This window comes from Microchirus variegatus (genome assembly GCF_963457635.1).
Source record: "Microchirus variegatus genome assembly, chromosome: 1".
NCBI lineage: Eukaryota > Metazoa > Chordata > Actinopteri > Pleuronectiformes > Soleidae > Microchirus > Microchirus variegatus.
The window spans coordinates 46,481,485-46,507,920 of NC_139802.1; the positions used below are offsets into that span (position 1 = coordinate 46,481,485).

Below are 26,436 nucleotides of genomic sequence, written 5' to 3' on the forward strand. Positions count from 1 at the left end.
GAAGAGGTTTTTAAAAAACTTTAATTGCATTATTGTAATTAATGAACAATATAACTTCCTAATTTGCAGTTTAATTTAAACCAAACACAGTTCAGTTGAATTTGTAATTAAACCGACACAAATTCATTCACTTGTTCATTTAAATAAATCCACATAATCTAAACACAGACGTTTAAAACTAACAATAATTCATCCACTATATAAAATCAGTTATTTAAATATGATTTAATTCATGTATTATATATGCGTGTGTGTGTGTGTGTGTGTGTGTGTGTGTGTGTGTGTGTGTGTAAAGGCTAAGAGTGAAGGTCAGATTAGGATTAAACTCACCGCTCCAGCCTGGATGAGGTCTGGGTTTCTCAAAAGTTCCAGGTTTGGCAGCGAAGGGAATTCCTTTGAAAACGTCCACGGAGCGGAAAAGACCGAGGGGAATATTACGTCCCTGAACACTGCCCCCTAGTGTCTGGACCACGCCCAGCTGCGCACACACACACGGACAAAAGTCAATCAATCAATAAATAAATAAATAAATAAATAAATAAATAAAATAGAAGTCACATTTTTTATCTTATCTGGTGAGAAATTGGTTTAACTCCGTTACAAATGTTTATTTTAGCATTTCTTAAATTAATATAAAATTAAATTCACACAAAGTTTACATACATTTTTATATATTTAAAATGTAAATCTTTTTAATTATTTTTTTATTCTATATTTTCTTGAATACTCATTAGTATTTTAACAAATATCACATTTAAATAGTAACACACAGGATTAAGATTATGTAGGAAAAAAAATGTTGGAAACAAACAAATTAGGTTTAAATTAGCTCTGAATTTCAAAATTGTAAAATCTGAGATTAAGGTGTAAAAGCCAAGCGCTTTTTTTTTTTTTAGATTTGACGCGTTTTACTAAGTTTTTACTGTTAAAAATAAATCTAGCGATCAACTAAGTGTTAATTTTCTTTCTTACAAATGAATGTACGAGTAAATATGAACATTAATCACACACAAGTCTGAATTCAGAGAAATGAAAACCATCAGAATTTAAATTCTGGAGGCAGGATGTATTTTCCCTTTAATCTGAGAATAAATGCTGTTGTTAATAATAAAAGGTTGAGTAACTTTGTTACGAGGTAAATTAGATAAATGCAAACTCACAGAAGCTGCTGATGTCGTTTCCAGCAGAAAAATCAGCGACAGCAGAATCTTCAGCGTCTTCATCGTGGACAAACGTTCAGGAAGCAGCAGACGCCTCTGCATGTGTGTGTGTGGGTGTGTTTTTATACACACCCACACACACACACACTGTTTACTCATGTTACGTATACAGTATATATGTACACACACATACTGTACTCTCAGGGTCACAGCTGACCTCCGACACCTGGGAAAACTATATCTGTATACTATATACCATATACTGTATGTTACACACACACACACACACACGCTATAATAATCCATACATGTTCCATTTCACAATAATCACTTTTATTTTGAAAGTCTGTGACATAAACTGTTATCATTGCTGTATAATTTTAAGAAATGGTTGAATTGTTTGTATTCTCTGAAATTTGACTTTCAAACTTTAACTTTTACTTACTTGATTTTAAAAGACTTAACATTTTTACCAATTATTTTTTACATTTCAAAAATATAAAACTTATTAAAATATAATATATAAAATATTTTATTAGATACTATTTTAGTCATCTTTAATTACAATATTTAACACTTACTTTAATTCGATCACTTGTAAACATTTTAATCTTATATTTTCAGAATTATTATTATTTTTATTTTAAATGTGAATTTCCCATGTTATTAAAAATATATATTTTTTTACACCATATTTTCTTGAATACTACTTTAGTCATCTGAAATTACTAGATTTTAACAAAGAAACAACTTCATTTTATTTACTTTAATTTACATTAGTAAATATTTGAAATGACTCAGTTTAAAAGAAAATTGTTTTATATTTATAATTATTTTTATTTAAAATTTTTTGAATTGTAATGTAGGGTTTTATTTAAAAATAAATAAAATAAAACCATATTTTCTTGAATACCACTTACTACGTGCAGATTATGCAGATTACAGGTGGTAAACGTACGGATTTAAAGACGTGGAAAAGAGGAAACTCTTTGTTGGAAAAGTCAAATGTGTTGATGTTGATTTAAAAACACAGGAGGAGAAGTTCTCACACTCTTTAGTCTGTGATAAGATAAAAAAAAAAAAAAAAACTCCAAAATAACCGAGAAGTTTCCGCTTCAGTGTTTTTGTTTGTCCTTGTGATTAGGATTAAGGATTAAGGATTAACGCTTCCTGTCATGATATTCTTCAACAGAACTATTTTCACCGATGTTTATTCGCTGTGTTTGAGACAAACTGAGGAAACAAAATGAATACGACTGACGTTGTGACATGATTAAAGTCACAGATCTTTGTTTTAAAATAATCCAAACTGAGATTTCATGTTATTTCAAGAAATTGCTTCAAAATGTATTCATTTGGCAAAAAAAATGAAGATGAAATAAGTACTTTTTCTTAAATTAGAGGACAAAGTTTTGTTGTTTTCTACCCCAGAATGAGCCTTTTTTCTAAATTTAATTCAGGTAAACAAACCGTGTACAGGAGCCCAGAGTGGACAAACTAAGTCAACACCTTTTACCTCCTTTATTCAGGATTATCAGTGTCACAGGTTATTTCTCTGGTTTCCATCAGTGATTCTGAGGAGGACGAGGATTTGGGCCAAATGTGAAGATTTAAAGTCAAAATCCTCAATTTAAATCTGACTTTAAATATTCACATTTACCATTGATAAGTTTCTACTTTAAAATAAGCATTTAATCATCTTTAATGACAACATTTAATACTAACTTTAATTCAAATGATCAAATGTAAACATTTTAATCTGACCTTTTCAGAATTATTTGTGTTTAATTAAATTTTTTGAATTGAATTTTTCCCATTTTTAAAAATGGAAATCTTTCCAATGCATTTTATGATAATAAAAAAATAATAATAATAATAATAATACCACTTTAGTCAACAACTGAATTTACTTACTTTAATTTACACAATTGAAAAGAGACTCCATTTAAAATAAAATTGTTCACTTGTAAAATGTAGTTTTTATTTCAAACATTATTTTTCAAAACCATATCTTTTTGAATACTATAGCAAACTGTGGCCTTTGTGTCATGTGTTATTATGTTTGTTGTGTCTATTACAGGTGGTAAATAAAAATAAACAAATATAAACTCCAAACTCACAAGAGTTACTTGTGAGTTACTTGTTTATTGTAGTAAAATTGGAGTAAAAGCAAAAAGGCAAATGTAGTTATTTTTAATTTATTGTGAACTGTAGTGACTGTAGTGACTGTAGTGACTTTAGTTACTGTAGTGTGATTACTCTTAGACGACTGGGCTCAGGTTGGGCAGGACGCTGGCCCAGAAGTTAACGTAGCGCAGCCTCATCTTCTGTCCCACAGCGTTGCTGCTCATCTTAGCGTGGATGTCCACGAACTTGTGTCCGCTGCTGGTGAACGGAGGCCAGGTGGCGGGAACCGTCAGTCCTCCTTTGTTAGGATCTCTGTGGACAGAAGACGGACGTGACCTCGCTGCCTTTGACTCACTCGACTCACGTGCACACGTTATTTTTTTACCCAGTTTTGGCAAAGTTGGTCCAGTAGGCGATCACGTAGCCGGAGACGTCGCGGTGGCGAGGCCAGTATCCCAGCGGCGAGCTGAAGGGTTTCCCGAACACGTACTGCAGGTCGTCGGCGTGATCCGCTCCCATCCAGCTGGGGTAAGGTTTGGCGATGCCGCCCATGCGGTTGGGCTCAGAGAAGACGTAAGAGTACGTCCTCCCGGTGCTTTTGGTGAGACGAGACGGGAGAAAAATGTGACGACCGCAGAGAAGGACGGATTAAAAAAAAACAGAGCTCTTTGAAGCTCCGGTGTGACTTTTAGGAGGCAGAAATGGACTATACCGCACATAAAAGTGCAACATTCCTGTTAAAATAACAATTCATGCAGTTTTGGTGAAAAATCGGATGCAAAACGGAGAAAAAAAGATGAAGAAGAATTTTTCTTAGTATGTGAAGGCTGACACCTCTGTTGTTGCAATCTGCAGCCTCACCACTGGGTGTCATTAGTTCACACACAGTGGACTTCCTTCTGAATGTAAATATTAAACAATATCACAAGGTTTTTGTCTCGCGTCAGAACATAAATGCACAGTACGTTTATTTCCACTTTTAAAATTGATCTTAAAACACATTTTTACTCTTTCGACCCAATATGAGACATTGTTTTCATCCTGTTTGTTTGTGCTGTTTTTTATATTTAGTTTTTTATTGTTTTATTGTTTGTTTTTGGGTCTATTAGGTCACATGTTTGGATGTTTTATTTGTTTTATTTATTATATCTCTGATGTACAGCACTTTGTTTCAGCTGTTGTTGTTTTTAAAGTGCTTTATAAATAAAGTTGGATTGGATTGGATTTGTCACCACAGAGTCAGAAGACACGGAAATCGTCTGAAACGCAGCAGCCAAATTAAAACTAAAACCACTAAACGAGAGCAGATTGCACCTATTTTAGTTTATAACTTTATAAAATTCTCATTACTAGTTTGTCTTTGCGCTGTTATTTGGTTGCCATGACGAGGAAAGATCACACAAATGCAACGATGCGAGTGCTCAGCATTCCCAAATGCATTTTCTTGGGAATGGCACAGTCCTAGTCGAATTAAACGCTTTGTTGCGTGTTTGTAACCAGATATAAAGTAGATCTTGTGACAGAGAAAGTTCTCAGAAGACAGGAACTTCTAAATAAAGGGCCGATTCACCGTCCATAAAGTGAAAATATGACCCGTCTATTGCATGCTCCTGTTCTTACTTGGCATTGCTAGCATGCAGGTAGAGAGCAGCCTGTGCAGGGACCAGGAAGATGTAGTCCGTTCCGATGGCCACCACGGTTTTCTTCACGGTCTCTCTGTCTGGGTTTGACGCCCAGTGTGAGGTGTATGTGGCGTAGGCGTGGTCCAGACCGGCCTTTCCTTTCTCCTTGGTGTATGCAGCCAGAAGCCTCCTCACATCCTCGCTGCAGTGAGGGAAGAAGAAGAAGAAGAAGGAGATGGTCACATAAACACAAAAGCACACAAACACAGCTGTTCTGTCAGTGTTTCCCCGTGGACCCCGGAGCTCACATGGAAGTGTCCACCAGCTGGGAGTTGATGGAGGGAACGTCCACGGCAGTGAAGAGGTGTCCGTCCATGTCGTTGATTCCGATGACGTAGTCGATGTCGGCAGCGTTGTGGAACAGGTTGTGAACCTGGTCGGGGAGGAAGTCGCCGTCGATGACAGGAGACAGGAGCAGGTTATTCACCACAGGGTCTGACAGAGGAGACACAAGAGACGCTGAGAAATGTCAAGACATCGATGTCCGAGGACACGAAGGACGAGGTTTTCTTTCTTGTTGTGGTTGTATGAGGTACTGCAGACTGCACTGTGAGCGCCCCCTGCTGCTGGGAACCAGCATAAGACATCGACACAGCGCACACTTCAGAACACGTTCACGTCTTTATCTTCACTGTTAGACAAACTTTTCCAACAGGAAATTCAAGTATGTAATCCACTCACTCTCCCACACCAAAGCCCATAGAGAAAACCAGTGATTTTAGCTCACAGGGACACAGGAGCTGCTGGTCGACTGCTGCCTCGTGTGGTCACTTTGTGTCACTGAGGTTAATCTGAAGATTGATTTTCAAATGGCGAATTTATTTAATAAGACATTTGAACTTAGTGATGGAGGCAGCAGTGGATCAACAACTCCTGTGAACTCCTGTGTGCTGTGATGTTAAAATCACTGGTTTTCTCTATGGGCTTTGGTGTGGGAGAGTGAGTGGTTTATAAACTTCAGTTTTACTGATGGAAAAACAGATTTTGCGCCTTAACAAAGAATTTATCAAATAAAATCTACATCAGTTTCAGTCTACGATGTCTTAAGAACACGTTCACGTCTTTATCTCACTGTCAGACAGACTTGTAAACCACTCACTCTCCCACACCAAAGCCCATAGAGAAAATCAGTGATTTTAACATCACAGCACACAGAAGATTTTAATTCACTGCTGCCTCCATCACTGAGTTCAAATGTCTTATTTTGTCAATTTGGCTTATTAATTTTTCTTTATTCAGATTTACTTCAGTGACACAAAGTGACCACACGAGGCAGCAGTAGACCAGCAGCTCCTGAGTCCCTGTGAGCTAAAATCACTGGTTTTCTCTATGAGCTTTGGTGTGGGAGAGTGAGTGGTTTACAAACTTCAGTTTTCCTGTTGTTAAAGTCCGTCTAACAGTGTGATAAAGATGTCGTAGACTTAAACTGACGTATATATTTTTTGTTAAGTTGCCAAAACAACACTTTTAAACACACAATTAAAGGCTGCAGTGTGAGGAGAGCAGCACTTACGATCAGGTGAGCTGGACAGACTGAGAGTGCCGGCCATGGTTAACTGCTCAGGATCGGTCATCTTCAAACAGGCCGCCATGCTGTGGTCCGTGGGGCAGTTGACCTTCAGAGCAACCTGAGCAGACCAAGCAATTTTACTTTTCGTTTCACAGCCAACTCGGTTCATTGTGAAACTCCTATAAATAATCCCAACTACAGTACAGGTGTGCAGAGAGGAGGAACGTGGACGTACCTCCTCGGCAAACCTGCGGGGGTTCTTGTTGATGGCCCACGGGCAAAGTGCCACTCCACTCTGGGAGATGGCTCTCTTAATAAGACCTTTGTTGTGAGGAGTCAGAGTCTGTGGAGACACACAAATAAAGGCTTTATTTATCTAAAATTACCTTTATTACTTCACCACATGGAGTGGGAGTGAAGTTTTGTTTTTAGTGGCTCTGTGTGTGTCTGTCCGTTTGTGTTTCCACAGTTGCACTTCCCAATATGACCAACAGAGGCCGCCAGAGGCTTGTTGCGTGAATGGAGTGAAGTCTGTTTAAGTTTCTTTTACACTAAAACAACTGTTCAGTAACAATAAAACACATGAACACAACCGATCATATCATATAATATCATGACAAAAAAAACTGACAGGAAGGAAACAAAACTATGTCAATTAAAGCAATTTTCAGTCACAACATAGAGATTTAAAATGTTCTCAAATTTAACAAAATGGCAGACTTTGTTAAAGTGTCAACTGTGTAAGAATTGGCGACATCTTGTGGTGGGACAGCATATTGTAACAAACTGAGCACTCGTCCGCGCAAAATACTAAATAAATACACAACACATTTAAAGACAAGACACATATTTGAGTACAGCTACAAAACAAACATTTGACAGTGATTATACACTTATGAAAATATACTTTAAATTCTACATATTCACGTATAGCTCTGGCTTATATATACACAGATGTACTGTATTTATATAACGTTGTTTTATTTTATTCCTTTTATCTTATTTTAATACATCTCAGAAGTACATTTCTTATATTCTATTCTTAACTATCGACTCTTTTTATTTCACCTCTTCAATTTCATTCCAATCCAACTCACTTTCCGTCAATAATCCACTTCTCCACAAACGTCTCACCTGGAAGTTGACACTAGCGCCACCTGCAGACTCTCCAAAGAGGGTGATGCTTTTGGGGTCGCCTCCAAAGGCGCGGATGTTCCTGTGGACCCAGGCGATGGCGGCTTGTTGGTCCCACAGACCGTAGTTTCCTGACAAGAACACGGAACTGTTTATACGCAGTTATACTTCAGTCCAGCAGGTTTTTCTCACCGCTGTTATTTACCAGGTAAGCCCGAGTCTCCCGTGCTCAGGAAGCCCAGCGTTCCCACGCGGTATCCAATCGTCACCACGATAACGTCCCCCCTGTCTGCCACCTCCTGACCGCTGTACAGGTAGTTGTCCAGGAAGTTAGCGCCCATCGAGCCTCCGGCCAGGAAACCTCCTCCGTAGATCCAGACCATGACGGGGAGGTCTGTGGACACTGTGAGTGACACCAAAGTGTAGCAGCACAGAACATACTCATTGTTAGGGATTATAATAACAACTATAAAAGGCACACAATAACACAGCTCTTTAAGACTGGAATTGTCAAAAAATTCAGTCGAAAAGTCTCAGAACTGCTCTGAAAAACGTCTCAACCAGAAGAGAGGAGTAAAAAATGTACACTACTGTTCAAAAGTTTGGGCTCACTTAGAATACTGAAGGAAAAGCACTTTTGAGAAAGAAATTACAATTTTGAGAAAAAATAAATACATTTTGAGAAAGCAAATACATTTTAAGTAAAAAAAAAAAAAAATTTGTAAAAAAAAAAAATTTAGAAGAAAAATTTACATTTTGAGGGGAAAAAATCATTTTGAGAAAAACAAAAATAATTTTTAGAAAGAAAATTTAAATTTTGAGGGAATTTTTTTTTTTTTATGTCCTTATTTTTGAAGGAAAAGCACCTTTTATCTTAAATACACTCTATACATTGTTAATGTGGTGCAAACGTCTGGTTTTTAATAATAGTAATATGTGCATAGGTGTATAGAGGCCAATTTCCAGTGTTCTAATGGTACATTGTGTTTGCTAATAACGTTAGAAGGCTATTGGATGATTAGAAAACCCTTGTGCAATGATGTTAGCACAGCTGAAAAGAGTTTTATTTTGAATAAAAATCATTATTTCTAATCTTGTCAATGTCTTGACTATGTTTTCTATTCATTTTGGAACTCTTTTGATGAATAAAAGTCTGACTTTTCATGGAAAACACAACAAAAATTGTATAGGTGAGTCCAAACTTTTTTTAACAGTGGTGTAGATGCACAAAAGTGGAGAGAAATTTGAAGACAGAGGATGCAGATTTAGTCAAACACTGAACGAGTATCTGTGCAGAGACATGGTAGATGTTCAGATGTCACTCGGACCACGAGGAAGACTTTACCTGAGCTGCCATGAGGAACCCAGATGTTGAGATAAAGACAGTCCTCACTTCCTCGGTGACCCGTCATAGGGAGGTTCACCTGAAGACATCTGTTCCTGAACTCCTTGGCCTTCAGGATTCCTGATGAAGAGGAACATTCACGTTTATCACGACACATGCAGTGCATTCATCATGTTTATGATCTAATCACTCAAAAGAAAGAACATGGAGTCGCAGATTTGACTGGATCAACAAAGCAGCGTCAATGTAGAGAACATGAGATGTTTCAGGGATCTACACTGTAAAAAATGATCACGCCCAGGTTAAATTAAGTTAAATTTCCTATTTAAACATACGTTTTCAAGAGTTAAACTGACAATAACACACGGAGAAAGTGAGAAATCAAAGTGTAAATTGAGTTCTCTGCTGTGTGAGTGTAACTTAATGACTGAATCTTTTATCAACACCCCAGAGGGAATTATGTCAAGGTGAGTAAAATAAAACCCTCTTTCTCTACCAGTCTGATTGAAGAGAGAAACGTAACAACGACGAGAATAAACTTAGAATCTACAGAAAACTTACCGTCCCAGCCCGGGTGAGGCGCTGGCTTCTCAAACCTCCCGGGGATGTCGGCGAAGGGAATCCCTCTGAACACGTCCATGTGGCGGCGGAAGCCGAGGCGGATGTTGTCGCCCTGCACCATGCCTCCCTCTGTGGACACCACGCCGAGCTGCACGCACCAACACACACACACCACAGTGTTTACACAGTGAATTCAGAATTCAAAATCACACCAGCGCAGCACGTCGCAGACTCACCGAGGTCGCACACACCGACTCCAGGAACACGGCAGCCGCAGCTACCAAAGTCAACAACAGCGTCGCCATCGTCGTAAAGTGTGAGATAGAAGAAGGTCGGCGCTCGGGGGGAGCTTTATAAAGGCCGACGCCCACCTCCTCTGATCATGTGACCAGTGGGCAGTGGCTGCATCATTTACATATCACCTTCACCTGCTCTGGACTTTACTCCACGCATAAACGAGAGTAACCCCGACCCCGAACACGCGTTTTAGCTCAGTGGTTCTCAAAGAGTGGGGCGGGGACCCACACATGGGTCACGGGAGGTTTGTTTTTAGGGGTCTGCAAAACACATACGCTGTATTTTGCCATTTTAGTTCAGAATTTTGTGATAAATGTTTGTACAGATACAGTTTTATGTGCAAACAAAACAAACTATAATTAGTTTTACTCATTTAATTTCTTGTTATTTGTTAACACAAACTTGCACTGTATATTGTATATATATATTCAAGATATTTTTGCTGTGCACTCCTGGAGAAATTTCAAGTTAAATATCAAACAAACAACTCATCCATTAACTCACACAATAACAAAGCACTTAAAGACTGGAATTGTTAAAAAAAACAAAAAAACAGTTGAAAAGTCTCAGTACTGCTCTGAAAAACATCTGAACCAGAAAATGAGTTAAAAATGTACACTACTATTCAAAAGTTTGGGGTCACTTAGAAATGTCCTTAGTTTTGAAGGAAAAGCACTTTAGTTCAATGATTATCACAAATTTTGAGAAAGAAATTAAAATTTAGATTAAAAAAATACATTTTGAGAAAGAAATTCAATTTTTGGAAATATTTTTTTTTACAATTTTTGGGGAAAAAAAAATTTAGAAGAAAAAAATTAAAAATTTTAGAAAAAATTAAAAAAAAATAAGAAAAAAAAAAATTGTGAGAAAGAAAACATTTTTTTTTTAATTTAAATTAATTTATTTAAATTTAATTCAAAATTAAATTAATTGTGCAAAAAAATTAGAGATCATTTGAGAATGAAAAAGATCGTTTTCCTGATCTCCACTCTAGTATTGTACTTTATTATTGTATTATTTTATTGAATATTTTTTATTTCATTTCATTTAATTGCCCATTTATTGTTTTATTTATATCTGTATCTTCAGCTCTTGTTTCCTCGTGGTGTATTTGTGACCTACTTTGCATCTGGAACAAAAACAATCTCCCCCGGGGATTAATAAAATATTCTGATTCTGAAAATACCACGTATATCAGACTCAGACACTCACTCACCAACACTTTCACTTTCTCAGGGCGGTGGGCGTCGGCGGCGGCGGCGGCATGGGCGCTGACCCTCGCGGCGTTCCATCACCAGCTGGACCGGCTCTCAAACATGTTTGGCGTCAGATAAGATAAAAAATTCAGAAAAGAGACCAGAGTGAGATGATGATGAAACAGCAACATTTTTTCCCAGACAGAAGCAGTTGCTATTTGTGGAGTAAAAAAATCAGGCGATAACATGAAATCTGTTCCAATTTTTTTTTTTTTTTTGCCAAATTCCGCTTTATTTACTTATTATTTATCTATATTTTTGAATTTCTTCACTATTTACAGCGACGCATTGGTCTCAGGTGGCTGCCCTGACATTTTTGCGAAGAGTTGACGCCAAGAAAACTTTAATATATTAAAGAATATTTTAGTAGGGATGATTTTTGCAGTGTTGACAGGATTGGCTCTGCCTCTGTAATGTTGATACTGCAGTTTACAAAAGAGCCACAGGAGGGCAACTTTGAGCCAAATATAAGATTTGACAAGTTAAATGTTCAGGATATGGCCACAGACACTTCTAATGAAGAAAAATAATAATAATAATAATTCATTTTATTTATAAAGCACTTTTTTTAAATCTCAAAGTGCTACAAAGGCAGGTAAAATGCACACATACATTAAAAAATTAAAAATACAGAGCCTTAAGTGTATGATTTTCTAAAAAGGGATGGGGGATGGTATTTAAATATAAACATACATATATACATATATATATATACATACCCTGCTCCACACTCCGACTCTGGCCGGTCAGCTGCTGCTGTAGACAAAAGAAAAAAACAAAATTAAAGTATATCTGTATATGAATGAGCACAAAACAACATTTGTAAAGTAAAAGTTAAAGTAAATGTACACGTAATACCTCAGTGTTTGGTCTCCGTGACGTTTGCAGCAGCTGTAATGAAATTCCCTTCATGCATATCGTACATTTCATACATACACCTATTTATAACTTGAATAAAAAGCACATAAAAAACACACACACATAAACAAAGTCGCACAAACCTGTAGAAAAACTTCAGCATCGAAGATTTAATTCACATTTGACCAAAACGAATGATACAATAATATTACAGAACGGTGCTTTGTTAAAGGTGCCATATGTAAGAATGTGGCCAAAAACGGTTACTACATTCAAATTCAAACTGGCAACCCGTGGTTGCTCGGCAGCTGAGACTCTACCGACTGCAATGATTGGTAGACGGCGGTAGGTGGCGCCACATGACGGCAAAACATGATTTCAAGTCTGCAAAATATATTTTTTTAATGCAAATATTGTCTGTACTGTTGTTGTTGGTGAGTTCAGTTTGTTATATGAACATTATTCCTGAGTCTCTTTGAGATTTTATGATTTATTACATAATGCACCTTTAAATATAATCCAGGATTTCTGTCTCCATCTCATTTTCACTGCCCTCCGATGGCTGAAAATCTGCATCGTCAACATCGTTGTCTTCGTTCCCCTCTTCCTCGTCCTCGTCCTCATCGCCTTCCTCTTTATACGCATTCAAAGTTGTGCGTTTGCGTGTGCTTCTCCTCGGGGCTACGGGCAACACTGAGGGACAAAAGTATCATCAGATGACAGAACAAAAGCCTGAAAACTGAATTTCGTCTCTCCCACACCAAAGCCCATAGAGAAAACCAGTGATTTTAGCTCACAGGGACATTGTTACTTAGTGATGGAGGCAGCAGTGGATCAACAACTCCTGTGAACTCCTGTGTGCTGTGATGTTAACATCACTGATCACTGCAGCAGGTGGCGCCACACTGTCTGCGTGACTCACCTGGTCTCTGTGCTCGGATGATGGTCCTAATCATGGCTGAGATCATGTCCCTCAGTTTGTCCGTGGTGCCGTAAGCACACCAGCCGTCACGCTCGTAACACGCCTCCTCGTCGTCACTTTTCTTCTCAATCACCTGTTGGATACTGGAAACACAACACATGGTTTCAACAGAAAATATATTCTGCTACTTTACTTTGACAGTGAGCTGACTTTCTTCTCAAAAAACAAAAAGTATCTCGGAATGACTTGAACTTCACGGACTTAATAGTCGACATCGCCCTGAACAAGGATCCGTCGAAAATATCTGCAAAACTCTTAAGGAATAATTTTAATGATTTTTTGAAAATCAGGAAATGATCCATTTGCCCTGATGCACTTTGACAGTGAGCTGACTTTCTTCACAAAAACAAAAAGTATCTCGGAATGACTTGAAATTCACGGACTTAATAGTCGGCATCGCCCTGAACAAGCATCTGTTGAAAATATTTGCAAACGTCGTAAGGAATAATTTATATGAATTTTTGAAAATCAGGAAATGAGACATTTTCCCTGATGCACTTTGACATTGAGCTGTTTCTTCACAAAAACAAAAAGTATCTCGGAATGACTTGAAATTCACGGACTTAATAGTCGGCATCGCCCTGAACAAGGATGCGTTGAAAATATTTGCAAACGTTGTAAGTAATAATTTATATATTTTTTTAAAATCAGGAAATGAGACATTTTCCCTGATGCACTTTGACATTGAGCTGAGTTTCTTCACAAAAACAAAAAGTATCTCGGAATGACTTGAAATTCACGGACTTAATAGTCGACATCGCCCCGAACAAGGATGCGTTGAAAATATTTGCAAACGTCGTAAGGAATAATTTATATGAATTTTTGAAAATCAGGAAAAGATCCATTTTCCCTGATGCACTTTGACAGTGAGCTGAGTTTCTTCACAAAAACAAAAAGCATCTCGGAATGACTTGAAATTCACCATCATAATAGTCGGCATCGCCCTGAACAAGGATCTGTTGAAAATATTTGCAAACGTCGTAAGTAATAATTTATATGAATTTTTGAAAATCAGGAAATGAGACATTTTCCCTGATGCACTTTGACAGTGAGCTGAGTTTCTTCACAAAAACAAAAAGTATCTCGGAATGACTTGAAATTCACCATCATAATAGTCGGCATCGCCCTGAACAAGGATCCGTTGAAAATATTTGCAAACGTCGTAAGGAATAATTTATATGAATTTTTTAAAATCAGGAAATGAGACATTTTCCCTGATGCACTTTGACAGTGAGCTGAGTTTCTTCACAAAAACAAAAAGTATCTCGGAATTACTTGAAATTCACCATCATAATAGTCGGCATCGCCCTGAACAAGGATCAGTTGAAAATATTTGCAAACGTTGTAAGTAATAATTTATATATTTTTTTAAAATCAGGAAATGAGACATTTTCCCTGATGCACTTTGACAGTGAGCTGAGTTTCTTCACAAAAACAAAAACTATCTCGGAATGACTTGAAATTCACGGACTTAATAGTCGGCATCGCCCTGAACAAGGATCCGTTGAAAATATTTGCAAACCTCTTAACGAATAATTTTAATGAATTTTTGAAAATCAGGAAAAGATCCATTTTCCCTGATGCACTTTGACAGTGAACTGACTTTAGTCTCAAAAACAAAAAGTATCTCGGAATGACTTGAAATTCACCATCATAATAGTCGGCATCGCCCTGAACAAGGATCCGTTGAAAATATTTGCAAACCTCTTAAGGAATAATTTATATGAATTTTTTAAAATCAGGAAATGAGACATTTTCCCTGATGCACTTTGACAGTGAGCTGAGTTTCTTCACAAAAACAAAAAGTATCTCGGAATTACTTGAAATTCACCATCATAATAGTCGGCATCGCCCTGAACAAGGATCAGTTGAAAATATTTGCAAACGTTGTAAGTAATAATTTATATATTTTTTTAAAATCAGGAAATGAGACATTTTCCCTGATGCACTTTGACAGTGAGCTGAGTTTCTTCACAAAAACAAAAACTATCTCGGAATGACTTGAAATTCACGGACTTAATAGTCGGCATCGCCCTGAACAAGGATCCGTTGAAAATATTTGCAAACCTCTTAACGAATAATTTTAATGAATTTTTGAAAATCAGGAAAAGATCCATTTTCCCTGATGCACTTTGACAGTGAACTGACTTTAGTCTCAAAAACAAAAAGTATCTCGGAATGACTTGAAATTCACCATCATAATAGTCGGCATCGCCCTGAACAAGGATCCGTTGAAAATATTTGCAAACCTCTTAAGGAATAATTTATATGAATTTTTTAAAATCAGGAAATGAGACATTTTCCCTGATGCACTTTGACAGTGAGCTGAGTTTCTTCACAAAAACAAAAAGTATCTCGGAATTACTTGAAATTCACCATCATAATAGTCGGCATCGCCCTGAACAAGGATCAGTTGAAAATATTTGCAAACGTTGTAAGTAATAATTTATATATTTTTTTAAAATCAGGAAATGAGACATTTTCCCTGATGCACTTTGACAGTGAGCTGAGTTTCTTCACAAAAACAAAAAGTATCTCGTAATAACTTGAAATTTACCATCATAATAGTCGGCATCGCCCTGAACAAGGATCCGTTGAAAATATTTGCAAACCTCTTAAGGAATAATTTTAATGAATTTTTGAAAATCAGGAAAAGATCCATTTTCCCTGATGCACTTTGACAGTGAGCTGAGTTTCTTCACAAAAACAAAAAGTATCTCGGAATGACTTGAAATTCAACATCATAATAGTCGGCATCGCCCTGAACAAGAATGCGTTGAAAATATTTGCAAACGTCGTAAGGAATAATTTATATGAATTTTTGAAAATCAGGAAATGAGACATTTGCCCTGATGCACTTTGACAGTGAGCTGACTTTCTTCACAAAAACAAAAAGTATCTCGGAATGACTTGAAATTCACCATCATAATAGTCGGCATCGCCCTGAACAAGGATCAGTTGAAAATATTTGCAAACGTCGTAAGTAATAATTTATATGAATTTTTTAAAATCAGGAAATGAGACATTTTCCCTGATGCACTTTGACAGTGAGCTGAGTTTCTTCACAAAAACAAAAAGTATCTCGGAATGACTTGAAATTCACGGACTTAATAGTCGACATCACCCTGAACAAGGATGCGTTGAAAATATTTGCAAACGTCGTAAGGAATAATTTATATGAATTTTTGAAAATCATGAAATGATCCATTTGCCCTGATGCACTTTGACAGTGAACTGACTTTAGTCTCAAAAACAAAAAGTATCTCGGAATGACTTGAAATTCACCATCATAATAGTCGGCATCGCCCTGAACAAGGATCCGTTGAAAATATTTGCAAACCTCTTAAGGAATAATTTTAATGAATTTTTGAAAATCAGGAAAAGATCCATTTTCCCTGATGCACTTTGACAGTGAGCTGAGTTTCTTCACAAAAACAAAAAGTATCTCGGAATGACTTGAAATTCAACATCATAATAGTCGGCATCGCCCTGAACAAGAATGCGTTGAAAATATTTGCAAACGTCGTAAGGAATAATTTATATGAATTTTTGAAAATCAGGAAATGAGACATTTGCCCTGATGCACTTTGACAGTGAGCGGAGTTTCTTCACAAAAACAAAAAGTATCTCGGAATGACTTGAAATTCACCATCATAATAGTCGGCATCGCCCTGAACAAGGATCAGTTGAAAATATTTGCAAACGTCGTAAGTAATAATTTATATGAATTTTTTAAAATCAGGAAATGAGACATTTTCCCTGATGCACTTTGACAGTGAGCTGAGTTTCTTCACAAAAACAAAAAGTATCTCGGAATGACTTGAAATTCACGGACTTAATAGTCGACATCACCCTGAACAAGGATGCGTTGAAAATATTTGCAAACGTCGTAAGGAATAATTTATATGAAATTTTGAAAATCATGAAATGATCCATTTGCCCTGATGCACTTTGACAGTGAGCTGACTTTCTTCTCAGAAAAACATAAGGCACATTTGCATTGTGTCTAATGAGGTTGCACGGTGTTTGTATTGTTAGCCTTTACGTTCCTTATCATGCATTACAATAACTGGAAAATCTTCTCCAGCTCCCACTATAGGAATACATACTTCCAACGGGCACTGCAATAGTATCTTAAAATGGCTGTTCCTCAAATCTCTTATTTTGAGATTACTAAAATGAACTTGTTACATAATCATAATCTAGAGGGAATAACAACTTAATAAAGGAAGAAAAACCTTAAAAACATAAAACCAGAAGGTCTCTGTACCTGTCCACATGCAGATCACAGAGCTGGTAAAACATCTGTCTGTGAGGAGGCAACATTCCCTCTTTGAAGATGTACGCCGACTCCTGAGGAGGCGACACACACACACAAACATACACAGGTCAGTATCAGGAACACTGTCTGTCTGTCTGTGTGTCTGTCAGTCTGAAGCTGGACCTCCTCTCACCTTCAGCTGGTAAATGTGTGGAGTCGTTTCTCGACTGGTGCTCGGTCCTTGCAGATCCATCACGCTGGCCGCCTGAGGACCTGGAGGAAAACACACGGCAAACTAAAGCTGTAAGAAGACGACAAGATTAGAAAATAAACTGTATGAACGTTCATGTTATGTTATAAATTAGTGATTTAAGTTTTTCTACATTTTTCAGATGAAAAAGTGCCAATGTGTGACTTTTAACTTGAAAAATGTCTTTAAAAATGTCTGATTAATATTATATGATCATTGTCACAGATGTCTTACATAAAACCTCGTCAAATCAGGTTTTTATTGCATCTCAAATTTGAGAATTTTTCTTCCAGATGAAAAGTGAAGAGAAAGTTTTAAGGTGTGAGGGGAGGTGGAAACGCTCAATAAACATCAGATGCAAATGAGCTTCATATCACAGCCAACTAAACTCCCAAAGGCTGCTTAAAAAACCTTAAATGCACATTTGTGAAAATATGGTTAGAATTTGTGATTCCAGAAATGACAATAAATGACTTTAAGAAGCTTCTTGCAGCAGCAGTCGTGTACGTTGAAGAGTTTTCAGCCTCTCACCTGTCTTGTTGACTGTGATGGGCAGACTGTAGTTGAGAGCACTCCTCTTGGCTTTGACTGGCAGCTCAGCCGGTGTATAACCTGCAGCAGTGAGTCGAATATAACGTCACTAAAGGTTCTTTTCAAATGCACACCGTAAAGATGTAAGTGAACTACTGCAGGTTTAAATGTTGCTGTTAAAAACCTGCACAAACCACTCGAGTCGCTCTAAAAGTGTTAAAGTGGGTTCAGGTCTCTGTCTCGCACCGTGTTTGTTGCTGCAGCGGATCCTGAAGTCCAGCATCTGGTATTTCTTGGCGCCTCTTTCTTTTCGGGGGTCGTAGCCCAGCTTCACCCACAGACTCCTCCACGGTCCCGTCACCTGCCACATGGTGTTTCACTCAGGTTTAGGGAAAGTGGAGATTATCTCGGTGTGTGTGTGTGTGTGTGTAGGTAGAAGTGAGAGGTCTTATAGCAGATGGATTTAACATTAAGTGCCAACTCCTCTAATCATCAATCAAAGCAAGTCTGGTTGCTGTCCAAGCTTCTGTCGCAAAGTTATATCAGTTTAAAGTCATCGGAATTAGCTGCAACTATGTCGCCCCCTAGCGGCAGAACTGTGTAACAGTAACAAGGTTTCTACAGCTTCAAGCAAGTTAAATTAAAGACCTTTTAAGACTTTTTAAAATGCCACTTGTTTATTTCAGCATAAAACATGTTGTTCTGCTGTCCTAATCTACGTGATGCTACTGCAAGAGGCGTTTGATAAATGATCTTTTTACAAAATAACCGTTACCAATTATTTGGAGATTTATGTTCACATTTTTAAGTCCTTTGAAAGAGAGTATTGAAGACATTTTAATACCAATAAAGACAGAGAGCTTTGTTTTTGGTTTTATGAATTCACTTTTTAAGGATCCACAGGAACACGGAGTAAGTGAAGCTTTTGATAAGAATTAATCCTAATCTTGTCCGGACTCAACTGAATAAATTAAAAGTTGTCGACATCCTGATATATCGCCAAAATGGGCCAATAAAAACGGCTGTTTCATGCAAAATGGCTTCCTTCCTGTCGGGTTTAGGTTGGAATATTCGTAGGTAGTAAATATATATTATAGCACAAAACAATCAGACTCGATGCAGAAACGGTTGAATATCAACGTTATCCCTGAGGCCACGCCCCCTTCATGATCCGTCACATGACATCACAGATGACTTCTAGAAATCTGAACTATTGAAGCCACACATACAGTATATACATGTTAATATTTGTATACGATACGGTTTCTTTAAATTATCCAAAAATTCCAGTTCATACTCAACAGTCCCGAATTTGGAATAATTCCAAAATTCCAGGGTTTGAGTGTTTTATTTACTTTTGTACTACATTTTTTTCTAAAAACTGTTAATTAAAGTGTGTGGACAGTTGAGTTTATTGCTCTGTTGACTGTTGACCTTTGACCCGACACACCCTGACCCCCTCGGCTCACCATGTAGTAGGCGAAAACAGGCAGCAGCAGTTTCATTTTCTCGGGGTGGATGTTGACGTTGGCCTTCACGGCGTTCCTGGACCAGACGGGCCGACTCTCAAACATCTGGACACAAGGACGTTTGGTTTGAGATGAGACGGAGAACAGGCGCGAGGTCATTGTGTCACAAACGCAAAGACGCACAAACACAGACGCACAAACCTTTCTCAGCTGCTCCTCGGCCTCTTTGTCCGAGTCCTTGACGCTGACCCGTGTCCAGTTGAGCTTGGCTGCCTCCAGACACTCCGACGGCACCGTGGCCTCGTTGAAGGTGACAAAAATGGCGTTGTTGGGCCGACGAGCGCGATTCTGACTGATGAAGTTGTTCTTGTTGACGGCCGAGAGGCTACAGACCACAGAGGGAAGAGGAAACGCAGTTATTATTTTCCGTACTGTATGTCGTCAAAATAAAGATTATAGAGGTTCGATAAAAAAATATCTGGAAATATAAATGTGATTAGTGCAGTTTTTCGATTTTTGGTTGTAAGGGTTTAAACAAAATCATCCATTCATCGGTTATTAAAATAGGGCTGCAACTAACGATTATTAGATTAGTTGTTTGGTTCATAAAATCAGTGTTTGTCAAACCTGGAAATAACGATGTTCTCAAATGTCTTGTTTTTGTCCACAAACACAAAATTAATCCGTTTTAATGATTTCTTTGTTTTATGGAGCAAAGAAACCAGAAAATATTCACATTTAAGAAGCTGAAACAATCAGAAATGTTGTTTTAATCACGAAAAAAAGCTTAAAACCGAAAAATTGATGATTAAAATATCCGATATTTGCAGACCTGTACTAAACTATTACTGTTTACATTTCTTTTATTTACATAACACACTTGTGTGGTTTCGGCTCCTGGTTTGCGAAACGTTTCCCAAAGAGAAAATCAAAACAAAGTGCACAGGAAGCTCGGTGGACCTGAAGACGGCAGTTTTCCCACAGACTGACCTTTGGAGGACGTCGGGTCGGTACAAATAATCCACAGGCATGTCGAGGCGCGAGAAGATGGCCGGTGGTAGAAAGTGAGGCATGGGCTGATGGAAGAACTCCTGATTCTCCGACTTGCGAAGGATGATCTTGTCGTACAGAGAAGTGTGTTTTCCTGCTTCTGAATGAACAGCCAGGTACTGGAAGTCCGCCATTCCTGAAACAAAACACCAGGAAATGGATGCATGGATTAGGAGGTAAGGTAGGTAGGTAGGTAAGGCCGGTAGGACAGGAGGATAGGGGGCCGACAGCAAGACGTATATCCGCGAACTTGTCCAATCCTCAACTTTCCAATATACCCAAAGTATACGCACTCACACCTGCCACTAACTGTTTTAATTAATTATTAATAAATTCAACAAAATAACTGTTAAATATTATGATATAATGCTGACTACACTTTATACATGTTCAGTAAGTATCCATATAAACTCCATATTGAACACAGAATACCTGAACTCATAACTATTTTTTCTGTGTTCACTAATAAGTTAACCAGTTAACTTATTATGTAACTATTACCAATCATAGCCAAAGTAATAATGATTGTACTTGTAGATAGTTGTTACATGAATCATTGTACAACATTTGAAGGCAATATCTCCATCAGTCTGGAAGATAAAGCCCAAAATGTGTTTTTAGCATAATAAATTAATTGATTTGCTAATTAATAATAAAGCTACAAAGATAGGGATAATTCTCAGGTGGTATGTGATGATCATGCAAAATTTGAAGCTCATACCTGCAATACTTTGGAAGACACAGGCGAAAAATATGCTTTTTTTGTCATTAATTAATTAATTAACTAATTAATAATAATGGTGGACAGCTCAAAATCAATAGGGATCATCTACAGGGGGTATGTGACCCATAAAAAAATAAGAATCTCAAACGCCTTTCCAGTTATCGCGTTAACGGCTAAAATCTGCGGACGCGCGAGACCGATTCCATAATATCCGCGCGCGTTTCTCGCGGATATAATAAAGCAATATTAACATTGAACACTGCAGTTTTGTGCACAGTTCTAAAAGGTGCAGCGTTTTTGTCATATTCAGGACAAACCTTGGAATTTATATGTCGTCGCTATGACGCCCAGCAGATCCATGTGCACCTCCACATCCTTGGGGTCTTTCTTCCGCACGCGGCGCCTCACCCTGAGCAGGAGGTTACCGGACGGGAAGCGGTTTCCACACAGAGGGTGACAGAACGGGTCCTGAGGACGGAAACGCAGCTCCAGACGCCGGTTAGGGTGAGCGAAGATCTGTGGATTCAACACACCATTTATCAGGTAATATCAGGACAGAATCCAAATCACAACAGGACTGAGTGCAAATATACAAATCTACGAAAGACACTGCTGGTATTTCATTGAGACAACATTTACAGGGTATGTGCAGTTCATTTCAATACCTTTTAAAGACTTTTTCAAGACCTTCTCGCCTACACATATTATTTAACTTATAAAACACTTTTAGTTTGCAATTAAATCAATAGAGCACCACCATACAACAAACGTGAGGAGGAAAATAAATAGGGAAGAAAAAATGTATACTTTTTAAGGGACACATCATTTTCCAAAACTTGATTTATCAACTTTTCATACTTTACAAGACTTCGTGGACACCCTGATTTATGTATTATTGTTCTTTTTTTATTTGTCATCTGACTCCACAAAAAGCCAAATTAACATAAGGATTACTTTCCACGTGAAAAATACAAACATTATCAGCCGTACCAATTTTAGTCATACCCCAATTACAAGATAATAGTTTTTTTTTAATTAACTAATAAGATTTTCTATGATTATTTGCGGTATTTTACACATTTATCCATTTCCAATTATTTCCCTTCGCCCCACCTGCAGTCCCTTCGGTGCCCAGCAGGGGGCCTCAGCTAAAAGCTACCACCACCATAGCCATGAGCTACATCCGTGTCCCGGTGGGAACTTTATCCCGTTTTTACTCACTTTAGACACCACTTTTTCTCCACCGAGAGTCTCCATCATGTTGGCGGCGCTGTTCACCACCGCGGGATACTCCACGCACACCAGCCGCTTGTCCAACAGCTCCACCGTGGACGAAGCACCGGGCACGTCCTCGTCTCTGAGCGGACAGGAAGCAGCCGTGAGCTCCTTCAGAGTGAAGTCCAGCCGCGGCTTGTTACACTCCGCCATTCTGGCTCCGGGTTAAACCGCAGACACCGCGGGAATATCGGTGTTTCTGTTTTTAATCCGACAGACACACGGAGGGGGTGAAGAAAAGTAAAACTAAGCCCGCGAAAACATTCCACCGTTTGATCACACAGTGCGACGGCAGCGCGAGCGCGTGTGTCCGTGTCCAAAATAAGTCCGAGTGGAAACGAGTGTCCAGCACGAATAAAGTTCCGCGAGAACAGAGAAACACACACACACACACACGTTTAAAAACATGAAATAAAACGTCATTTTCTTATTTTATTTGTAAATTAGTTCCCCAATAGTTTCTTTAATTTACAAAAAACCCTTAATATCATGAAAATACGAGTTACAAGGAAAGTCATAGTTATTTTTATTTATTTATTTATTTATTTATTTATTTATTTATCTGTGCTCTTGAATGTACCTCCTGTTCCCTTTGGATCTTTAATAAAGAACGTATGCCATATGAATGTTTTCTAGATGAGTTTGTTCAATAAAAATTCAAAAAAATAATGATAACAGGAAAATGTCACAGTATTAATTAAGTCTGGGCGGAAATGCTGTTGCACCCATATTGGAATAATTACATAAAAGTCAAATAAATCCAGTGGTGTATTTGTTGTTTTATGGATATACTTTGTTGCTTCTGTCGTCACAATAAAAACAAAACACACATATTGCTGAAACAAATAAAGCCCGCTGCTACTCAGCATCTGGCCACACGGGGGCGGTGTTTTAAAGGTAATGCAGTCAAGGCTGCAGGAATACAAAAAAAAAATTTCAAAGGCCTACGTGTTTGTTAAAGGTTGCATAAGTGAATTCTCCGGAATTCACTTTCAGGACTTTAATTGACGCTACGCACAGGTCACTTCCTGGTTTACTTCCTGTCACGTGTCAGACAAAGATGCAGAGACAGTCGCGGTGTTTCGCGTCCAGTTATAGAACTTTGAGGAATGAACGAAACGAAAGACGACGCATCCTGGGAATTTTATTAATAATAATAATGATAATAATTAGACTGTTAAATGTTTCCACTTCCACTGGAAGTGAAGTGAAGTGGTTTATATCCCAGCGGAAGTCGCAAGTGACAGTTTGTGCATGTCGTCATTTGAATCTGAATCGACGTGTTGATGTTACGGCGTTTGAAGGCGGCCTCAGTGTTGTGAGAGTGAGAGCTCAGTAAAGAGGCTTTGCGTGCTGTCCCTCCCTGAAACTGTCAACACGCGGTCACCCCCTCAGAGCACGCAGACGATCCAACACATGTGTCACCGCGTGTTTACCCAGGAACTTAACCTCGCTATTATACAGGCAGTTACAGTCTGATGCGACTCCCCGTGTTTACTTTGATTCTCGTTCGCCTTCTTTTCTCGCGTCTTTCAGCGAGCGACAGAAGAAAAAATAACGACGCGAGATTTAACAAACGAGAGAGACTTTTCTGACACTTGATTTTAAAAACAGAGAGGAGAACGACGTGGCGTTCCGGTGAAGTTCTGGTGAATTATTATGACTGGTTATTATTGTCAGCTGTGGACAGAACAGTCCGTCGGTGTGTTGACATTTTCACGTTACATTTGACATTTGGGAAAATAAAATCCTCAGTTAAGCAGCCGCTTGTTTAGCATCACGGCAAATATTGACCAAATTATCAGACCGTCTCTGAATTTTACTTCTACACGGAGGAGTTTAGTAAACGTAGCTTTGCTTGGTTTTAGTTATGGTTAAAATCGGCTAATTCTGATGCAATATAAGTCATTTTCAGAGCCGTTTTTAAAGGGACTGTCCCCAAATGTCACTATCAACTTATGCAGATGACATTTCGATTTATTTACCATTTATTTATCAATTCCACATCATTTGCCTTCCAAAAAAATTAGGATATTATTAAATATTAGTTGTGATTATTTATGTAGTATTTATATTTTAATGAAATATTGACGTCACTGAAGTTCCAGGGACTGTATTCAAATGTCAATATACATGTTCTGTGGGTGACATCTGAAACATTTGCCTTTCAAAAACCTGACTAACTTATATATAACTACACTGTGTATATCTACAATCTACAGGATACATAGAGTGTGTATATATATATATATATATATATATATATATAAATGAGAGTAAACATTTGCGTTAGTTTGATGCTGTGTAATAATGACTTTATTCTCCGTCTTTCTCGCTCAGCTTCTTCAGCTCTGACTCTGTTTGTCTCCTGAGGGAAATCTCGTCACTTTTCCGGCTAAGTTAGCATCTGTAGCCGCCGCGTGTTATTTGCCGAGCAGGTGTGGCTTTCAGTGGATTTTTATTATTTGTCTTATTCCAAACCGTGAGCAGTGCTGATTTTGTTGGTTTTATTTAATTTTCTAGAAGGTGGTTTTGAGATATCACTCCCTCGTGGGAGCTGTTTTCCAAAGTTAGCCTTTTATAAACTATATATTTGTACGTTTGTTCACAGAAAAACAAACACCAGATGCTCATTGAGCCTCCAGGTTATTACGGCTTGAGGAAAAGGTCTTTGTGTTTGTTTGGAGCTGTGTCACAGTTTCACTCATCGGTCGTAAATCATGCTGCCTTTGCAAATTAAAACTGAAATTTTGAGCTTGTGAGGAGGTGTGAGGAGGGTGTGAGGAGTGTGTGAGGAGGTGTGAGGAGGTGTAAGGAAGGTGTGAGGAGGTGTAAGGAAGGTGTGAGGAGGTGTGAGGAGGTGTTAGAAGGTGTGAAAAGGTGTGAGGAGGGTGTGAGGAGGTGTGAGGAGTGTGTGAGGAGGTGTAAGGAGGTGTGAGGAGGTGTTAGAAGGTGTGAGGAGGGTGTGAGGAGGTGTAAGGAGGTGTAAGGAGGTGTTAGGAGGTGTTAGGAGGTGTGAGGAGGTGTAATGAGGTGTAAGGAGGTGTTAGGAGGTGTTAGGAGGTGTGAGGAGGTGTAATGAGGTGTGAGGAGGTGTGAGGAGGTGCAAGGAGGTGTGAGGAGGGTTAAGAGGGTGTGAGGAGCTGTGAGGAGGGTGTGAGGAGGGTTAAGAGGGTGTGAGGAGGGTGTGAGGAGGTGTAAAGAGGTGTTAGGAGGTGTGGGGAGGGTGTGAGGAGGGTTAAGAGGGTGTGAGGAGGTGTTAGGAGGGTTAAGAGGGTGTGAGGAGGTGTGAGGAGGGTGTGAGGAGGAGTGAGGAGGGTTAAGATGGTGTTAGAAGGTGTGAGGAGGTGTGAGGAGTGTGTGAGGAGGTGTGAGGAGGGTTAAGAGGGTGTGAGGAGGTGTGAGGAGGGTGTGAGGAGGTGTTAGGAGGTGTGAGGAGGTGTGAGGAGGTTTGAGGAGAGTTAAGAGGGTGTGAGGAGGGTGTGAGGAGGTGTAAGGAGGGTGTGAGGAGGGTGTGAGGAGGGTTAAGAGGTTGTGAGGAGATGTGAGGAGGGTGTGAGGAGGTGTAAGGAGGTGTGAGGAGGGTGAACAACAGGCACTGACTGACAATCTGTTGTTTGCTGTGGTGAAGATGCTGACGATATATATATTTTTGTTTTGTTTTGTTTCCTCCTGTGACCCTCGTACATATACATGTATCCCTGCAGCTTCAGGGCGACTGATATCTGGGTGAATGCTGTGTGAGCTCCTCCCTGTGTCTGCTCAGCCTGTTCAGCCGTTACATCGTGCGGTCGACGTGATAACGTTATCACTCCGTCGCTTCCATCACTGGGTTCACAGTGGAAGAGTCTGCTCGCCTCAGATTTCACCCTCACACCCGTCACCCTCACTCACTCACTGCTCTATGTACTGTTTGTATGCCCGTGTTTGGCTGTGTGATGTTCGACAATAGGCCACACCCACA

General features: G+C 38.7%; 2 protein-coding genes across 2 annotated transcripts; both read right to left on the minus strand.

Annotated features, from left to right (window-relative positions):
• Positions 1–3,421: 3,421 nt before the first annotated feature.
• LOC310944587 (bile salt-activated lipase-like) lies at positions 3,422–9,824 on the minus strand (the record flags this gene model as incomplete). The annotated part of the gene is made up of 11 exons (XM_083910388.1): positions 3,422–3,599; positions 3,673–3,882; positions 4,908–5,111; positions 5,218–5,404; positions 6,483–6,597; positions 6,715–6,822; positions 7,614–7,744; positions 7,819–8,016; positions 8,959–9,078; positions 9,520–9,667; positions 9,756–9,824. 11 exons carry the CDS (start codon positions 9,822–9,824, stop codon positions 3,422–3,424), a joined length of 1,668 nt encoding a protein of 555 aa, XP_083766514.1.
• A 2,569-nt stretch (positions 9,825–12,393) lies between these two features.
• On the minus strand, positions 12,394–22,778 carry gtf3c5 (general transcription factor IIIC, polypeptide 5). The gene is made up of 11 exons (XM_083900481.1): positions 22,419–22,778; positions 21,515–21,713; positions 20,414–20,609; positions 19,625–19,808; positions 19,424–19,528; positions 18,201–18,315; positions 17,955–18,035; positions 17,367–17,446; positions 17,183–17,265; positions 12,853–12,995; positions 12,394–12,623 (listed from the first exon to the last, which is right to left on the minus strand). The coding sequence occupies exons 1-11, from the start codon at positions 22,623–22,625 to the stop codon at positions 12,439–12,441; spliced, it is 1,578 nt and encodes a 525-aa protein (XP_083756607.1). The 5' UTR covers positions 22,626–22,778; the 3' UTR covers positions 12,394–12,438.
• Positions 22,779–26,436: the final 3,658 nt, after the last annotated feature.

What these genes read in the sequence shown, in the direction of transcription:
- gtf3c5 (XM_083900481.1), bottom strand. Translation starts at nt 22,625, where the DNA reads ATGGCGGAGTGTAACAAGCCGCGGCTGGACTTCACTCTGAAGGAGCTC. An exon ending in GACGACATATAAATTCCAAG is followed by an intron (nt 20,610 to 21,514) that starts GTTTGTCCTGAA and finishes GTTTTGTTTCAG; the next exon opens with GAATGGCGGACTTCCAGTAC. An exon ending in CCGAGGAGCAGCTGAGAAAG is followed by an intron (nt 19,529 to 19,624) that starts GTTTGTGCGTCT and finishes CCTTGTGTCCAG; the next exon opens with ATGTTTGAGAGTCGGCCCGT.